At 37.6% G+C, this 13,437-nt stretch overlaps 1 protein-coding gene across 1 annotated transcript; it reads left to right on the top strand.

Annotated features, from left to right (window-relative positions):
* Positions 1–3,707: 3,707 nt before the first annotated feature.
* Positions 3,708–4,809, top strand: LOC121644960 (leucine-rich repeat-containing protein 30-like). Its single transcript, XM_041993226.1, has one exon. It carries the CDS (start codon positions 3,910–3,912, stop codon positions 4,807–4,809), a length of 900 nt encoding a protein of 299 aa, XP_041849160.1. The 5' UTR covers positions 3,708–3,909.
* The last annotated feature ends 8,628 nt before the right edge of the window (positions 4,810–13,437 follow it).

The following is a 13,437-nucleotide window of genomic DNA, read 5'->3' on the forward strand; positions in this document are numbered from 1 at the left end:
AAATGATATGTCTCACTGTTTCAGTGACAAAACAGACTTGAATTTGATAGCAGTACATCTCAAAGATGTTGACTGGAGCAACAAAAGCTTGACAAGTAAGCTTTAAAAAACATCTAGTAGAACACTCCCCAACTAATTAGGTTGTTTGCCAACAGGTCAGTAACATAATTGGACAAAACGAGCACCTTGGAGGGGCAGAGTCTCTTTGATGTAAAGATGGACAGAGGTTCAGCAATCTACAAAAATCTGCATATAAAACTGTTGCAAATTCAAAATAGTTTTCTTCAATGTAACACTGAGAAGACTGAATATTTTATCACCTACAGTACATAATAACTTCAAAAGATTCTGAGAATCTAAAGACATTTCAGTGCACAGGGAACACAGTTAAAAATCAGGTATTATTTCTGGTAATCGCATGAGCTTAGGAACACTTGCAGAATGGTTGCATGTGAAAACTGTTCATCCCACCATGTGCAAATAGAGGTTAAAGCTTTAACAGGCAAAGCAGAAGCCATATATGAAGATCATTTAGAAATGCACCCATCTTCTTTGTGCCAAAGCTCATTCAAAAAGGACTTAGGCAAAGCAAAGTGGCAACTGTTCTGTTGTTAGATTAATCAAAATTCGAAACTGTTTTTAGAAATTATGGGCATTGGAGATGCTGTCCTGGTTATCTGCTTTCAATTTAAAAACCTGCACCTCTGATGCTAGAGGGAGGCATCAGTGCCTATAGAACTTGCACATCTGAAAATGCACCATTAATGCTAAAAGATATATACAGGTTTTAGAGCATCATAAGTTCTCATCCAGGTGGGATAACTTTGAAACCTTTGGCAAGGTAATGCTAAACTGTTTGCTGAAGCTCTTAAACCATCATGGCTTCATAGTAAAAGAGTCCAGGTGCTGGACTGGTACACATATTATATTATAATGAATGAGGCACCTGAATATAGTAAATGGACTCCCTTTGGGTCAAGTATTACAGAACTTTACCATTAATTATCACAGTTATGCAGATGATACACAACTTTATGTGTCTCTGTCACCAGACGACTGCAGCTCAACAGACTTACTGTGTCAGTGTCTGGAGCGAACAAACACTTGGACGAAGGAGAATTTTCTAGAATTAAACGAAGACAAAACTGAGATTATTCTGTTTGGTTGCAACGGAAAGAGGGTCAGCACTGGTAAACACCTGGAGACTTTGGCTCTTAAAATCACCCACCATGCTCGTAACCTTGGAGTGTTGATAGACTCAGATCTGACTTTCAGCAGCCACGTCAAAGCTGTCACTAAGAAGCTTTTTACCAGCTCAGAATCATCAACAGAATTAAAACTTTAGTCTCCCAGAAAGACCAGGATAAACTCATCCGTGTATTCATCTCCAGTAGGCTGGATTACTGTAATGGTCTTTTAACAGGACTTCCTAAAAAGAGCATTAAGCATCTGCAACTCATTCTAAAATGCTGCTGCTAGAGTTTTAACCAGGATCTGATTTGAACACATCACACTGGCTTTGAAATTTTTACACTGGCTTCCAGTCAGTCACAGAATAGATTTTAAAACCCTTCTGATTGTTTACAAATCCCAGAATGGTTTAGGCCCAAAATACATCTGTAATATGTTCAGAGAATATAAACCTAGCAGAGTTCTTAGATCCAAAGACTCTGGTCAACTAGTCCAAACCAGAGTCCAGACTAAACATGGAGAAGCAGCATTTAGCTGTTATGCTGCAAACAAGTGGAACAAACTGCCAGTGGAGATTAAACTTTAAAACCTGATCTTTTAACTGATCTTGCTTTGTGTTTCTCGCTATTATTATTATTATTATTATTATCAATATTATTTTTAGTTCCCAGATGTTTACAGATTGTTGTAAACATGGGTACTACACACTGGTAAACATGGAGTTTTAAAAAAAGTTTAAGTCTAATGTCATAAGAAAGGAGAGATATGGTGAAAAAAAATCTTACTGTTAAGTTTAAACACACACTGTACACATACTGGATTATAATGAATGAGGCACCTGGATATAATTAATATTTATATATTGTTGAGAAATTCACTTGATAGCAGCTTGTATTATATAGATATATATCTGTAGGCTATATGTGCATCTAAGCATAAAATGTGAATAACAGTGGCACAACAAAAGGAAATGCAGCTCTAAATAACTAAGCGAGTAAAAGTAACAAAAACAGAGATGAGTCAAGGGCAAAGGCATGGGCACCCTGCATGTTCATTATATCATAATTCACATTGGGCAAGTATCAAAGCTTGTAAGCTCCTGTAGTAATGAAGAGTTTTACATTTTTGTCTGTTTTTCTGGATAAAATCTTTTAGTTCCCTGTAATTCTTGGGCAGCAGGTGTTCAGCTCTAAAGAGAGCTTTGCCCAGATTTCCAGGGGATTTACAGAAAGTGTCAAGTTTGCTGCTATTTCATTGAAAACATTTTTCCCCTCTACCAGTGAAACATTCTCAATATTACAGATTACATAACCTATCGGTTCCTCCACTTAACAGTTAAAGATGCATCTTTTTCTTTGTTTATTTGTCTACCTTTATTCACTCAAACGTTTTTGCTCCTTGGAGCGGAAAAAATTCTATTCAAATTAAGCCCACAGTATCTATTTAAAAAGACATTCAAATGTTCATTTGCAAACTTTAGACTTCAAAGTTAGTCATAACTCTGCTAAAGTCTGAGAGTCTGTTTTGTTCATAACTTCAAAACAGGCTCTTGGTAATTCCTTGAAGACTTTTCTTCATTTTTCATACATAAACCATGACCTCTACAGGTTTATATATATAAAATCTTCATTTACATTTTCTTAATGCTGTCTTGTGATAGACCAGTCATTAACCAAATGCATTTTGGGATAACTACGCAGCTTTAAATGTCTATTAGGTGAACATAGACCCTATTCACATTAAAAGCACCAGGGTAAATATGGATATATTATCATTTTTCAAATTTTAAAAGTTTGACTTTTTAAAAGGGACTTTAATAAATAGCTTTAAGCTATGCTCAGAAATGCTCCAAAACTTTCTTCAGGGAAAATGCATAATGAACTTTTTACCTCAGTGTGTAAGATGCTGGGGGGAAAGACAAATTCAAAAATGTAAATGTACTTCAATGTACTTTTTCATGTAAAGAGAGTTACTTCCTTTTAGGCACAACATAAGTGAGATTTTGAGCTTTCTTGGAACAGACTGGAATGCTTCATGTTCTTTTGCACTTGAGATTAAAGCATCATATATTAGCACATAGTACCTCTGAGAGCTGCTACCATTGTGAATGATATTTCACTGTTTTCACAGCTCTCAGGATCATGCCATATTTAAATCAGGACATAGAAGCTTGTGCAAAATGAGGGACTGATCCGAGACTGGCATGAAAAAATGTAGGTGGAGATTGTGAACACACAGCAATGGTATGCCAGACATCCAAATCATTTTGATTTTAAAAATCACCTTAAAAAAGGTTGCAGCTGCAGCTAAGATTGTATTGACAGAATAAACATGGCTAAGGACAACGTGTGTTTATTTTTGCGATGTGAGACTGTAAGATCATGGTAGTGACCTCAGCTGATTGAGCACACAGAGCATCCTATCCCTATTCCGGCCTGCCTTTAGTGGGTGGGGAGCAGAGTGCTATCTGTGGACTTGGAAAGTGACAGGACCAGCTGGGGAATGAAATCCAGTAAGACAGGCAGCTGGTTGCAGACCCGGAGTGTACATTGTGCCCTGTTACAGCGGAACGCGACACAGAAAAACTCAGCCAGGATTCAGTGTGAGTTCTAAGAAGATGATGATGTTCAAGATGAAACAGTCCTCTCAGTGCTCCATGAGGTGGTGACTGAGTTAATTTCATGCTGTTATAAGTGAATTATTATTGCTGGGAGGGCAATGGGTGGCAAGCACTCTCGCAGTTTATCCAACAAGGAGCTAAATGAGGTGAGTACAGGTCAAAGGAAGAAGAGCATGATCAGAGACGACCAGCCCGGCCTGTCTTCAGCTGCTGAGAGGATCCGCAAACATGCTACAGTGCATTTTGGTTACAGCACCCTGAGTCTAGCCATGCAGGGTCTCGATGAAACACCCACTGAACTGTGGGAACTTCGCGAGCTTCAGAAGCTTAACTTGTCCATGAACTGTCTCTGCACCGTTCCTCCTGCTCTGGGAGCTCTGAACAATCTGGTAGTTCTCAACTTGTGGGGGAACAACTTGTCCTGCCTCCCACCTGAGATCGGCCTCCTGAAGAAGCTGCGGGTGCTCTTCGCTTGCCGTAACCGTCTGAGCGAGGTCCCTGAGGAGCTGGGCTCCTGCTCGTGCCTGGAGGTGCTAAGCCTGGCCAACAACCAAATCACAGGTCTCCCTGGCAGCTTGGCGACTATGCGCAGTCTGACCAAACTCAACCTCAGCCACAACTGCATTGTTCACATCCCCACCTGTGTCTACAGCATGAAGGGCCTGGTCTTCCTTCACCTGGCCTGCAACCGTCTGGAGACCATTGCAGATCAGATCCAGGACCTAGTTAACCTGAAGATACTTATTGTGGAGGGAAACTCTATACATACGCTGCCTAAGACTCTGTGCTTCTTAGAATCATTAGAACTCCTCAATGTTGACTTCAATGACTTGCAAAGTGTGCCAGTGGAAATGTACCTGCTTAGCAGGCTCAGGCGGTTGGCGTGCCACCCACTGGATAAAGGACTTCATATTATTCATAACCCCCTCCTCAAGCCTATCCAAGAGGTATTGCAAGGAGGACTCAGTGCCCTTTATAATTACCTCAAGCCCACATGAGGAACCACTACTATGCTCCTGTGTGTGTGTGTGTGTTTGTGTGTGTGTGTGTGTGTGTGTGTGTGTGTGTGCGCTGTAAGGGTATGTTGCCACAAATCTGGCCTTCGCATGTGATAGTCATACTCTGACACTGCTGTTACCTCAAACTGACTTGTGACAAAGGACCATTTGTTAGTGAAAATGTCATAGAGCAGGTCTAATAGAAAATTACATCTGATAGCTGCTGGTTCACGCTTTGTTTTTTAACTAGATTTGTTAAGCTGCAGTGAAGGACTCAAGAAAAGTTACTTTGCTCAGGCACAAACTTCACAAGTCTTCATTTGGGCGCTGATTATTGCTCAGTTAATCTTGGTGTTAAGGGGGAGGTATAGGGGTAAATTCAACTACAGTTAGCCCCACTCATCATTGTATTCAGGTCAGAGGGATCAGGTGTGTAAAGTCAATGGAAAGAACTCTGGAGGTTGGGAGGGAGCTTAAGATCTGCAAAAACACAACACAAAACACAACAGGGACTTAGTCTCAGATTAGATGTTGTTCCACTCCATTAGACAGAGCGAGGCTGCTGGGAAGCAGCAGCTCTTCGTGTGTCGGTTGATGCAACAAAAACTTTAAAACAGTGATTGGGAAAAAGGATGTATTGCATGATATTACAGAAATATACACTAAAGCAGGGCTAATGTTGACTGATGAGGTACACATTCAATTGATCTGAAATAATTCAATAATTGTTTGTAGTGTAAATAAATCAGCAGATTTTGATTTGTGCTTTATATTGGTTTGTTTGGAATTACAACACAAGCCAAAGAGGATGGTCAGAGTTTGGCATGTATTCAGCTTTTTAATGCAGATGTTTGGAATTATACCTGGATTACCCAAAGAAAAGGGCAAAAAAGGGCGAAATAAATCTTGAAAAATTCCATTTTTACTTCTTTAACATTTCAGAACATTTTCAATGCAAAAACATGCATGTACATACCCAGGTGTTACAGTTAGTAAAATTAAACGACTCTGGCACAAATTACAGGTATACTGTGGTGTTTTTTTTACTTTTTTTTTCTTCTATTATTATTATTATTTATTTTTTTACTTTGTTCTTTTCTTTTCTTTGTGTGTAGTGTGTGTGTGCGTGTTTGCAGAATTTGTTGTTACTACTGTTAATCTCTATTTTCAATTGAAATATCATCATCAAAGAGAACTTTTTAAGTAGCATTAAACAAAAGTGGTGGCGTAAGAGAACATCCACACAAAGCACTATAATATAGTCAGCATTTTAAAATGTGAAAACTCAGATTGCTCTTATAAAAAGATGCTGGCATAAAATGTAAAGAAGAGTATTATTCTGGTTCTTAGCTTTTTATTGCTTTGTTGTTGTTTTTTTTAAAATATGGAATTAATAATCCTTGACAACATACAAAAACAACAAACTGCTATAAGTGAGCTGACCTCACTACCTCACTATCACTTTGAGATATTATATATTATATATATATTTGTGATATTATAATGGCAAACTGCTCACATGGAATCTGTAGCTACCCAGCCTTTATGATATTACAAATAAAGGAAAAAGCCAGTGTTGGGAAAGTTCAGTTTCAACATGAACTAATTCAAAGTTTAGTTCACACATTTTAAAATGAACTGATTCAAGTCATACTTCATAATTTTAAACTAAGTTCAAAGTTTTAAAAACTACCTAGTTCATAGTTCTTTTTTTCCCAATATGTTGCTGTGAGCTATTACCCTCAGAATACTGGCATTTTCCTATTGTTGCCACCCATTCAGTCCACGCTCGTTGCCAGCTGCAGCTTTCACTCCTACAGTATACAAACATGAGGAAAAACTTGATGCTTGAATGGGTCTTTTTTTTAATGAGGAATTATTAAACTATCTGTGATAGGAACCAGGCTGAGGTAGGAAACAAAGGATGTACCTCAAAGTGCAAAAACATTCAAACATTATTTATCTTTTCATTAAGTCACTTTTCACTTTTTTTTATGTTTTTTTTCTGACTTGTTTGTCTAAAAAAAGTTCTAGATCTTGGGTCATAAAAGTGCAACATTCAGCCCAAATGAAGAAGTAAAAAACAAAACAACAAAAGACATGCAAAACCAAATGTCTTGCATTTGTCAAGTTTATGAAAGCTGAGGGTTTCTCTTTCCTCAACGGCTGCAGGTCTCCGACAACATACTGCAAAAGGTTTTCCAGCTGCGGCTGGAGATGAAGACAGCGGAGCTGCTGCTACTGTACGCTGTTATTTAGTTTTGGGTGGTAGATGATCTGCTTTAGCACGCCATTGCCAAGTCTTTAGATTGTTTTTAGTGACATTTAGTTCACACACCTTGGAAGACTCGCTGGTTGCTTTATTTGAATGTGCCGTTTCAGGTTTGCTGTTGAAGTTGTTGTCCGGAGTTGCTTCTTGACACCCGGTGGACAAAGTTCACACAAAAAGGTATGACTTCTCCCCCATGGATCACCACTGACCTTTTCAAAAAATTATTTTAAGTGATCATATGAAGATGCTGTAGTGATTATTGAGGCAGAGGTGGTGCTGTCTTCATGGATTTTGCCTCCATGTTTTGCAATTTGATGACGCATGCATGGTGTGACTCTGTGGTGGCTGGTGTTGCCAGATTTGGTGTTTTTCACCTATATATTAAGGCCTGTTTACGATGTGTTTTAGCTGGGATTTTGCCTGGAAGGCTCCATGGAAATCTGGCACGCTTTTGGCTGAAAGAACACCGTTCACAAACGCCAGAATGAGCGTGCTCACAATAACGTTCATCAGGCAGAAATACAGTACGCTCAGTTCGCGTTCACCCAAAATATGAACGCGTTCATGAACGATCGTTCAATTAGCTCGTTCAAGCACCACACTGGAAAAAGCTATATATTTTGAATTGTAATGAAACTGTGAACTAACAGAGGACAGTTTTTGTGATCTCACTGTAATTCACCAATTGTTCCAACAGCTACAGATTTATATAAATTTGAGTTGTAAATTCCTGTCTAGAATGATTTCTTTTAAAGAGAAAACTTGAGAGTTGACACAGCAACAAACTGTTTTTAACTAATTAAATGTTACTATATAACTAAAATGACTTTATGGGCCACAAAACTGGAAAAATACAATTTAGCTTAATTGTATAGAATTACGTTCAGTGTAAAAATTACATCCAAGTTGTATAAGTTATTTATATTTGGTTTACCCTTTTTAATGTGGAAAAATGTCTAATTTAAGTACAACTTTAATTCTCTCTAAATTTGGTTTATAATATACTTTCCTTATTTACAGCTCTTTCTAAACATTAGCAATTTATCATCACTAATGCAGTAGCTTCTCCTCACTTTACAGCACTCCTCATTTGTGTAGAAGAGTATGTATCTTTGAAAGATCAGCAGTGCATCCTGTACTTGCATTTTGTGTCATGTAATTCTCCAATTAGTCCCACTATATTTGTGCTGCATGTGTTTGCTTAATTTCTCGCAGAGTTTGGGTCGATGGCAGAGTCAACCAAACTTTAGTTTGATGTTGCAATTGCAAATGAGATTTGCAGACAGGAATCCAGCTCTAAGATCATATTTTAACCAGTCACAGGTATGAAAGAAAAGTTAAACAAGTGACCTCTGTTGGTATGTACTTGATACTGCATCACTCAAAGGGTATGTTAAGATAGCCAAGTTACTCTCTCTAAGCCAATGAATCTCAGGAACCACTGCCCTGCATGTCTTAGATGTGTTCCTACTCCAACACACCTGGATTCAGATTAATGAAATTCCTCATCATGTTCTTTACAAGCCTGTTAACGAGCCATTCGTTTAATTCAGGTGTGTTAAAGTAGAATTACCTCTAAAACATGCAGGGCAGTGGGTCCTCAGGACCAGGGTTGAGAGACTGCAAAGCTCTCTCTCTCTCTCTCACACACACACACACACACACACAAATGCACACACACAAGCCATGTATTCATGATAGATGAACCCCTCCTGAATAAGTCTTTGTCCTAGATAGTGATCATGGGACATGCTGTCAAATAAAGCACCTATAGAGATATTGTATCAGTGTGAGTCTGATGACCTGATTTCAGGTTTTATGTGGATTAATGTTAAGAAGAACTAAAACTGTCAAACCCAAAATAAACACAGACATATATATATAAAAACCTAATAAATCCATCACTATGCCAATAAATATATATATATAAGAGAGTATTTTAAATAAATGTACACTTCCAATCAAAAGTTTGCACAGTGTATCCAAACTTTTTTGATTTACTAAATGTTTTTTCTTGGTTCAGCCATCATCTGTATTTATTTTTATATTACCATGTAAATATTCATTCACATTTTTCTGTTTTTACTCGTGTATTTGTTTGCTAAGTTTCTTTTTATCCCTGTATTTGTGTCTAAATTTACTTGAATGTACATATTTCTGCGTTGATTTCTGTTTTCATCCCTCCAACTTTTTAACAGAATATGAAAATGTAAATGCAAAGATTTATTTAAAACCTTTCATAGAATTAAAATATTTTAGAAATGGAAGGCATATGCAAAGATTTTTCAAATAAGTGGGATTAAACAAAATTGTTATGGGAATTATTTAAAAGCTCTTTAGTTAATAAAAATCAAGGTTAAATGTAAGGTGAATAACTAGACACATTGAAACAAAGATATTAACTGGTGTCAGATTTTACTAAACAAAGTATATATATATATATATATATATATATATATATATATATATATATATGAATAAATTATTTGTTGTCACAAAAAGTCTAGGATTTAAAATCTTAAAATCTCTTATAAATAAGACATTCAAATAATCCTTTGCAGCTTGATAATCAACCTCACTGCAGCTCTAAATTAGTGGTCAGTATACACCAGGGATGGAACAGCCGTCAGCAGGCTTTGTAGGATTTGCTGATCGTCTTTAAATGCTACATGTTCTAATAACTTTTCATCATACTGAGACACTTTACAAGACATAACTGGGAGAAGTGCAGATAGGCTCCCATGTTCTTCATTCAAAGCTCTTTTGCATTCCTAAGCTGAAGCTTAGAAAATAGTTTAGCCTCAACGGCAGCCAGTGACTTCTTAAAAAGAAGGACAGCTAATCAATCTCATATTGAGCTTTTGACAATCAAGACACGGGATAATCACAATGGAATTAAATGACAAAACCACTGTTGTCAGGCAGCCACATGAGGAGAGTCCTAATAAGTTTTTCTTTGGAGTGCAGCTCAAGTTCTGTGAAATATTCAGTCACACTGAGACTCCTCACATGGGGTGAAGTGATTGGCATTCATTGACAAAGCATTAGACTCCCACTTATGTCAATTATAGCTTGTTATTTAGCTCATCACTCTCATATTCATCTGATGTAAACTGCCCCTGTTGCGAGAAATATGATGAATATATTTGATACCGAAAAGGTGGCAGCGGTGGTTGATCGAATGGCAACACTGCATATGGATGGACCTTGATGACCTTTGATGACCCCTGCAAACTTTCATTAATATCTTTTAAATGATAGTGGTGCAAATTAATCTTCTTTCAGCACAAACGTAGCAATCAACAACACATCACAACACATAATGCACATCAACAACAGGCCATCATGTAAGGATTTTAGTGACTTGAGCGTGCTTGTCATGAGTAATTCAGTTATAATCAGTTTTGCTTCTGCACCTCAGCTAATTTTACAATACAGCACCACCCAACAGCTTTACCTGTTTTGTCCTAGAAAGTCACAAAGAAGGGGGGGTCACTTTGCAAGAGATAGGGGACCCCCTTGACAGGTTGCCAGTCAAGTACAAGTGTAAAACAAGGATGTTCAACAATTCACACTTGCGCCCGAAACCAGTTCAGAATCACATCTAAACTGCGGTTGTGATGGTTAAATACAAAAATGGACATAAGGTTGTAAAAGACGGGATAAAAAGTAAAAATCGGAACAAAACAGATAAAATGGTCTATAATTGGTGAAAGGTTCAAATATTGTAAAGAAAATTAGTAATCAGAGCAGTTTAAATATTTCACAGTAATTACTGTATTTTTATCAAATTATTTTAAGTAAGAACTTCAATACCACATTTGGTCATTTGATAATTTATTTTCCTAATCATGAACAGAGTCTGAAAATTAATCATTGGTAGAAGTCATATATACAGAGATTACTATTCTGTATGATATTTTTACATATTGGCTTTATCAGATAAACACATAATATATTTAAAAATGAATAGAAAAGAATTTTAAATGGAAATTTTGAGACTGAATTGCTTAAATGTCCAGTTTCTGCCTCTTAAAGGGACACCAGTTTACCCAAATTAACCCAAAGACTGACAATTCAGTTGTAAAGGAGGAAAAAAAAAAGAAACATCTTTTTATATATTTCATAAATTAACAATTTTGAGACTTCTGACATCTACAGATGAGGAAAGAAAACATTTGAACAGATTAGAATAGATTGTCATGGTGAACCACTGAAACACACCTCTCATTCTCATTCTCACAACCGTGCCCCCCCTCTTCCTCTACACTTTTTAAAGCACAAACAATAATATTATCCATCCATTCTGTCCAATCACAGAAGTTTACTCTCCCCAACTCCCAAGACAGCTCTGCTCAGACTGGATTTCATGCATTCCTGGAAACAGAACCACAGCAACCAAGACAATACCTCTTTGAAATGCCTCAGCCATTGTTTGTGTCCTTGTGTCAAAAAAACAGTTACCAGAACCATATATCCTTGACAACAGGAGGTCATTTTGAAACTAAATGTGGACCCATGTCAGTCTGGCTGCATTTTAATTAGCCATGAAAACTGCTTGTACAAGAAGAATTGCCATGTGGGTACAAAAACAATAAAGGAATGACATTGTTTGACTTTGTCATTAGTTGCATCTCCCTCCCCTTACAGTGAAATTATTCTAACATTGTTCACTTTTACTGTTTCAAACAACAGTAAATTTTTATCCATATTTGTATATATTTAAGTAAAAGCATCACTAGATTTCCATCAAAGGTCTTAAAACGTTTGCTGTGATGAATTTCCAGGTCAGTAAATGAAGTCCTCTTGAATGTCAGCCTGAGTTTGGCTCTAACAGGATCAATGCATAAATCTGATCAGAAAGGACACACAAGGTGAGCTGGGATTAAAGATCCATCTGCCAAACATTATAATGTAATAAGTTATACTAAATTAAGTGATTGATGCATCAAGTTAAGCGTTAAAATCACTTTTGAATAATTAAATAAAGTTAGATTTGGCAAAAAGGAGGGCTGACTTGTGGTGATCCGAGAAATTATCTTACATGTTGTGGTAATATTTTTTAATTATGTTGTGATGGCAACTGAGGTCACCCATATTGTTCAGTTGGCCAACATAATAAAATGAAATGAAAATACTTTTATTCTTACCCCAGAGAAAAATTGCAATGTTTTTGTATGGTTTCATTTATTTATTATTATTTATTTATATAATAAAAACAATAATAATTGATAAGAAGATGATAATGTCTTGTTCTGGAGAAGGTGGGGGCTGGCAGGAATGATCTCCAGTACCTTTCTGTCTTCCCTCACACACCGGTGAACATCCAGGGGCTTGGACCTTGAGATAGTGGAGCCATTTAAGTACCTGAGTGTGCACCTCAACAAGAAAATGGACTGGACAGAAAACACAAACACCTTATACAGGAAGGACCAGAGTCACCTCCCCCTGCTGAGAAGGCTGAGGTCCTTTGTGTACATGGAGCTCTGCTCCAGACATTTTATGACGCTGCAATGACCCTATACAGTCTTCTATGCCATCATGTGCTGGGGAGGGAGCAGCACAGACAGGAAGAGACTTAACAAGCTGGGTAAGAAAGCTGGATCTGTTTTGGACTGGACTCCATCAAATAGGTGGCAGACAGACGGATGTTGGTGGAGCTAACATCCATCATGGACAACACCATCCACCCAATGCATCCTGCTGTAGTGGCTTTGAGCAGCTCCTTCAGCACAAGGTTGCTACACCTCAAGTGCAAGAAGGAGCGTTCCCACATGTCATTCCTTCCCAGAGCCTCTGACTGTATAACAGCTCCATGTAACACCCATTTTTGTATCTGGAACTATCCTTTACATTATTGCTGCTGTGGCATTTAAGGGATCAATAAAGTCTTGTCTCTCATCTCATCTCATCTCATCTCATCTCATCTCATCTCATCTCATCTCATCTCATCTCATCTTGTGCAGTATTCTTCTCTGGACAACCAGCCCCAGCAGCTCCAGAGTTTTCCCCAGCACAACAGAACCAGCCTTCTTTATCAGTTTAAGTCTCTTTAAGTCTCTGGCTCCAAGGAACTTGTATTCCTCCACCACCGCCACCTTTTTTCCCAGGATGTAAACAGTGTTTTGTTTACTCTTGTTCCTCCTGAAGTCAACAATCATCTCTTTTGTTTTGCTTGTGTTCAAGATGAGGCCATTGTTTCTGCAGCATCTCACAAACTGACTGACCAGCTCTCTGTACTGGTACTTGTCTTCAGAACATGAATGTTTTCCTTTTCTGTTTAATCTTCAGTGTTATCAAGCTTATGTATGTGAAATGTTTATTTATTTATTTTCTTGGAAAGATTGAAATAGACT

This window comes from Melanotaenia boesemani, chromosome 8 (genome assembly GCF_017639745.1).
Source record: "Melanotaenia boesemani isolate fMelBoe1 chromosome 8, fMelBoe1.pri, whole genome shotgun sequence".
NCBI lineage: Eukaryota > Metazoa > Chordata > Actinopteri > Atheriniformes > Melanotaeniidae > Melanotaenia > Melanotaenia boesemani.

Excerpts from the sequence above, each read along its gene's own strand:
- LOC121644960 (XM_041993226.1), top strand. The coding sequence starts at position 3,910 with ATGGGTGGCAAGCACTCTCGCAGTTTATCCAACAAGGAGCTAAATGAG.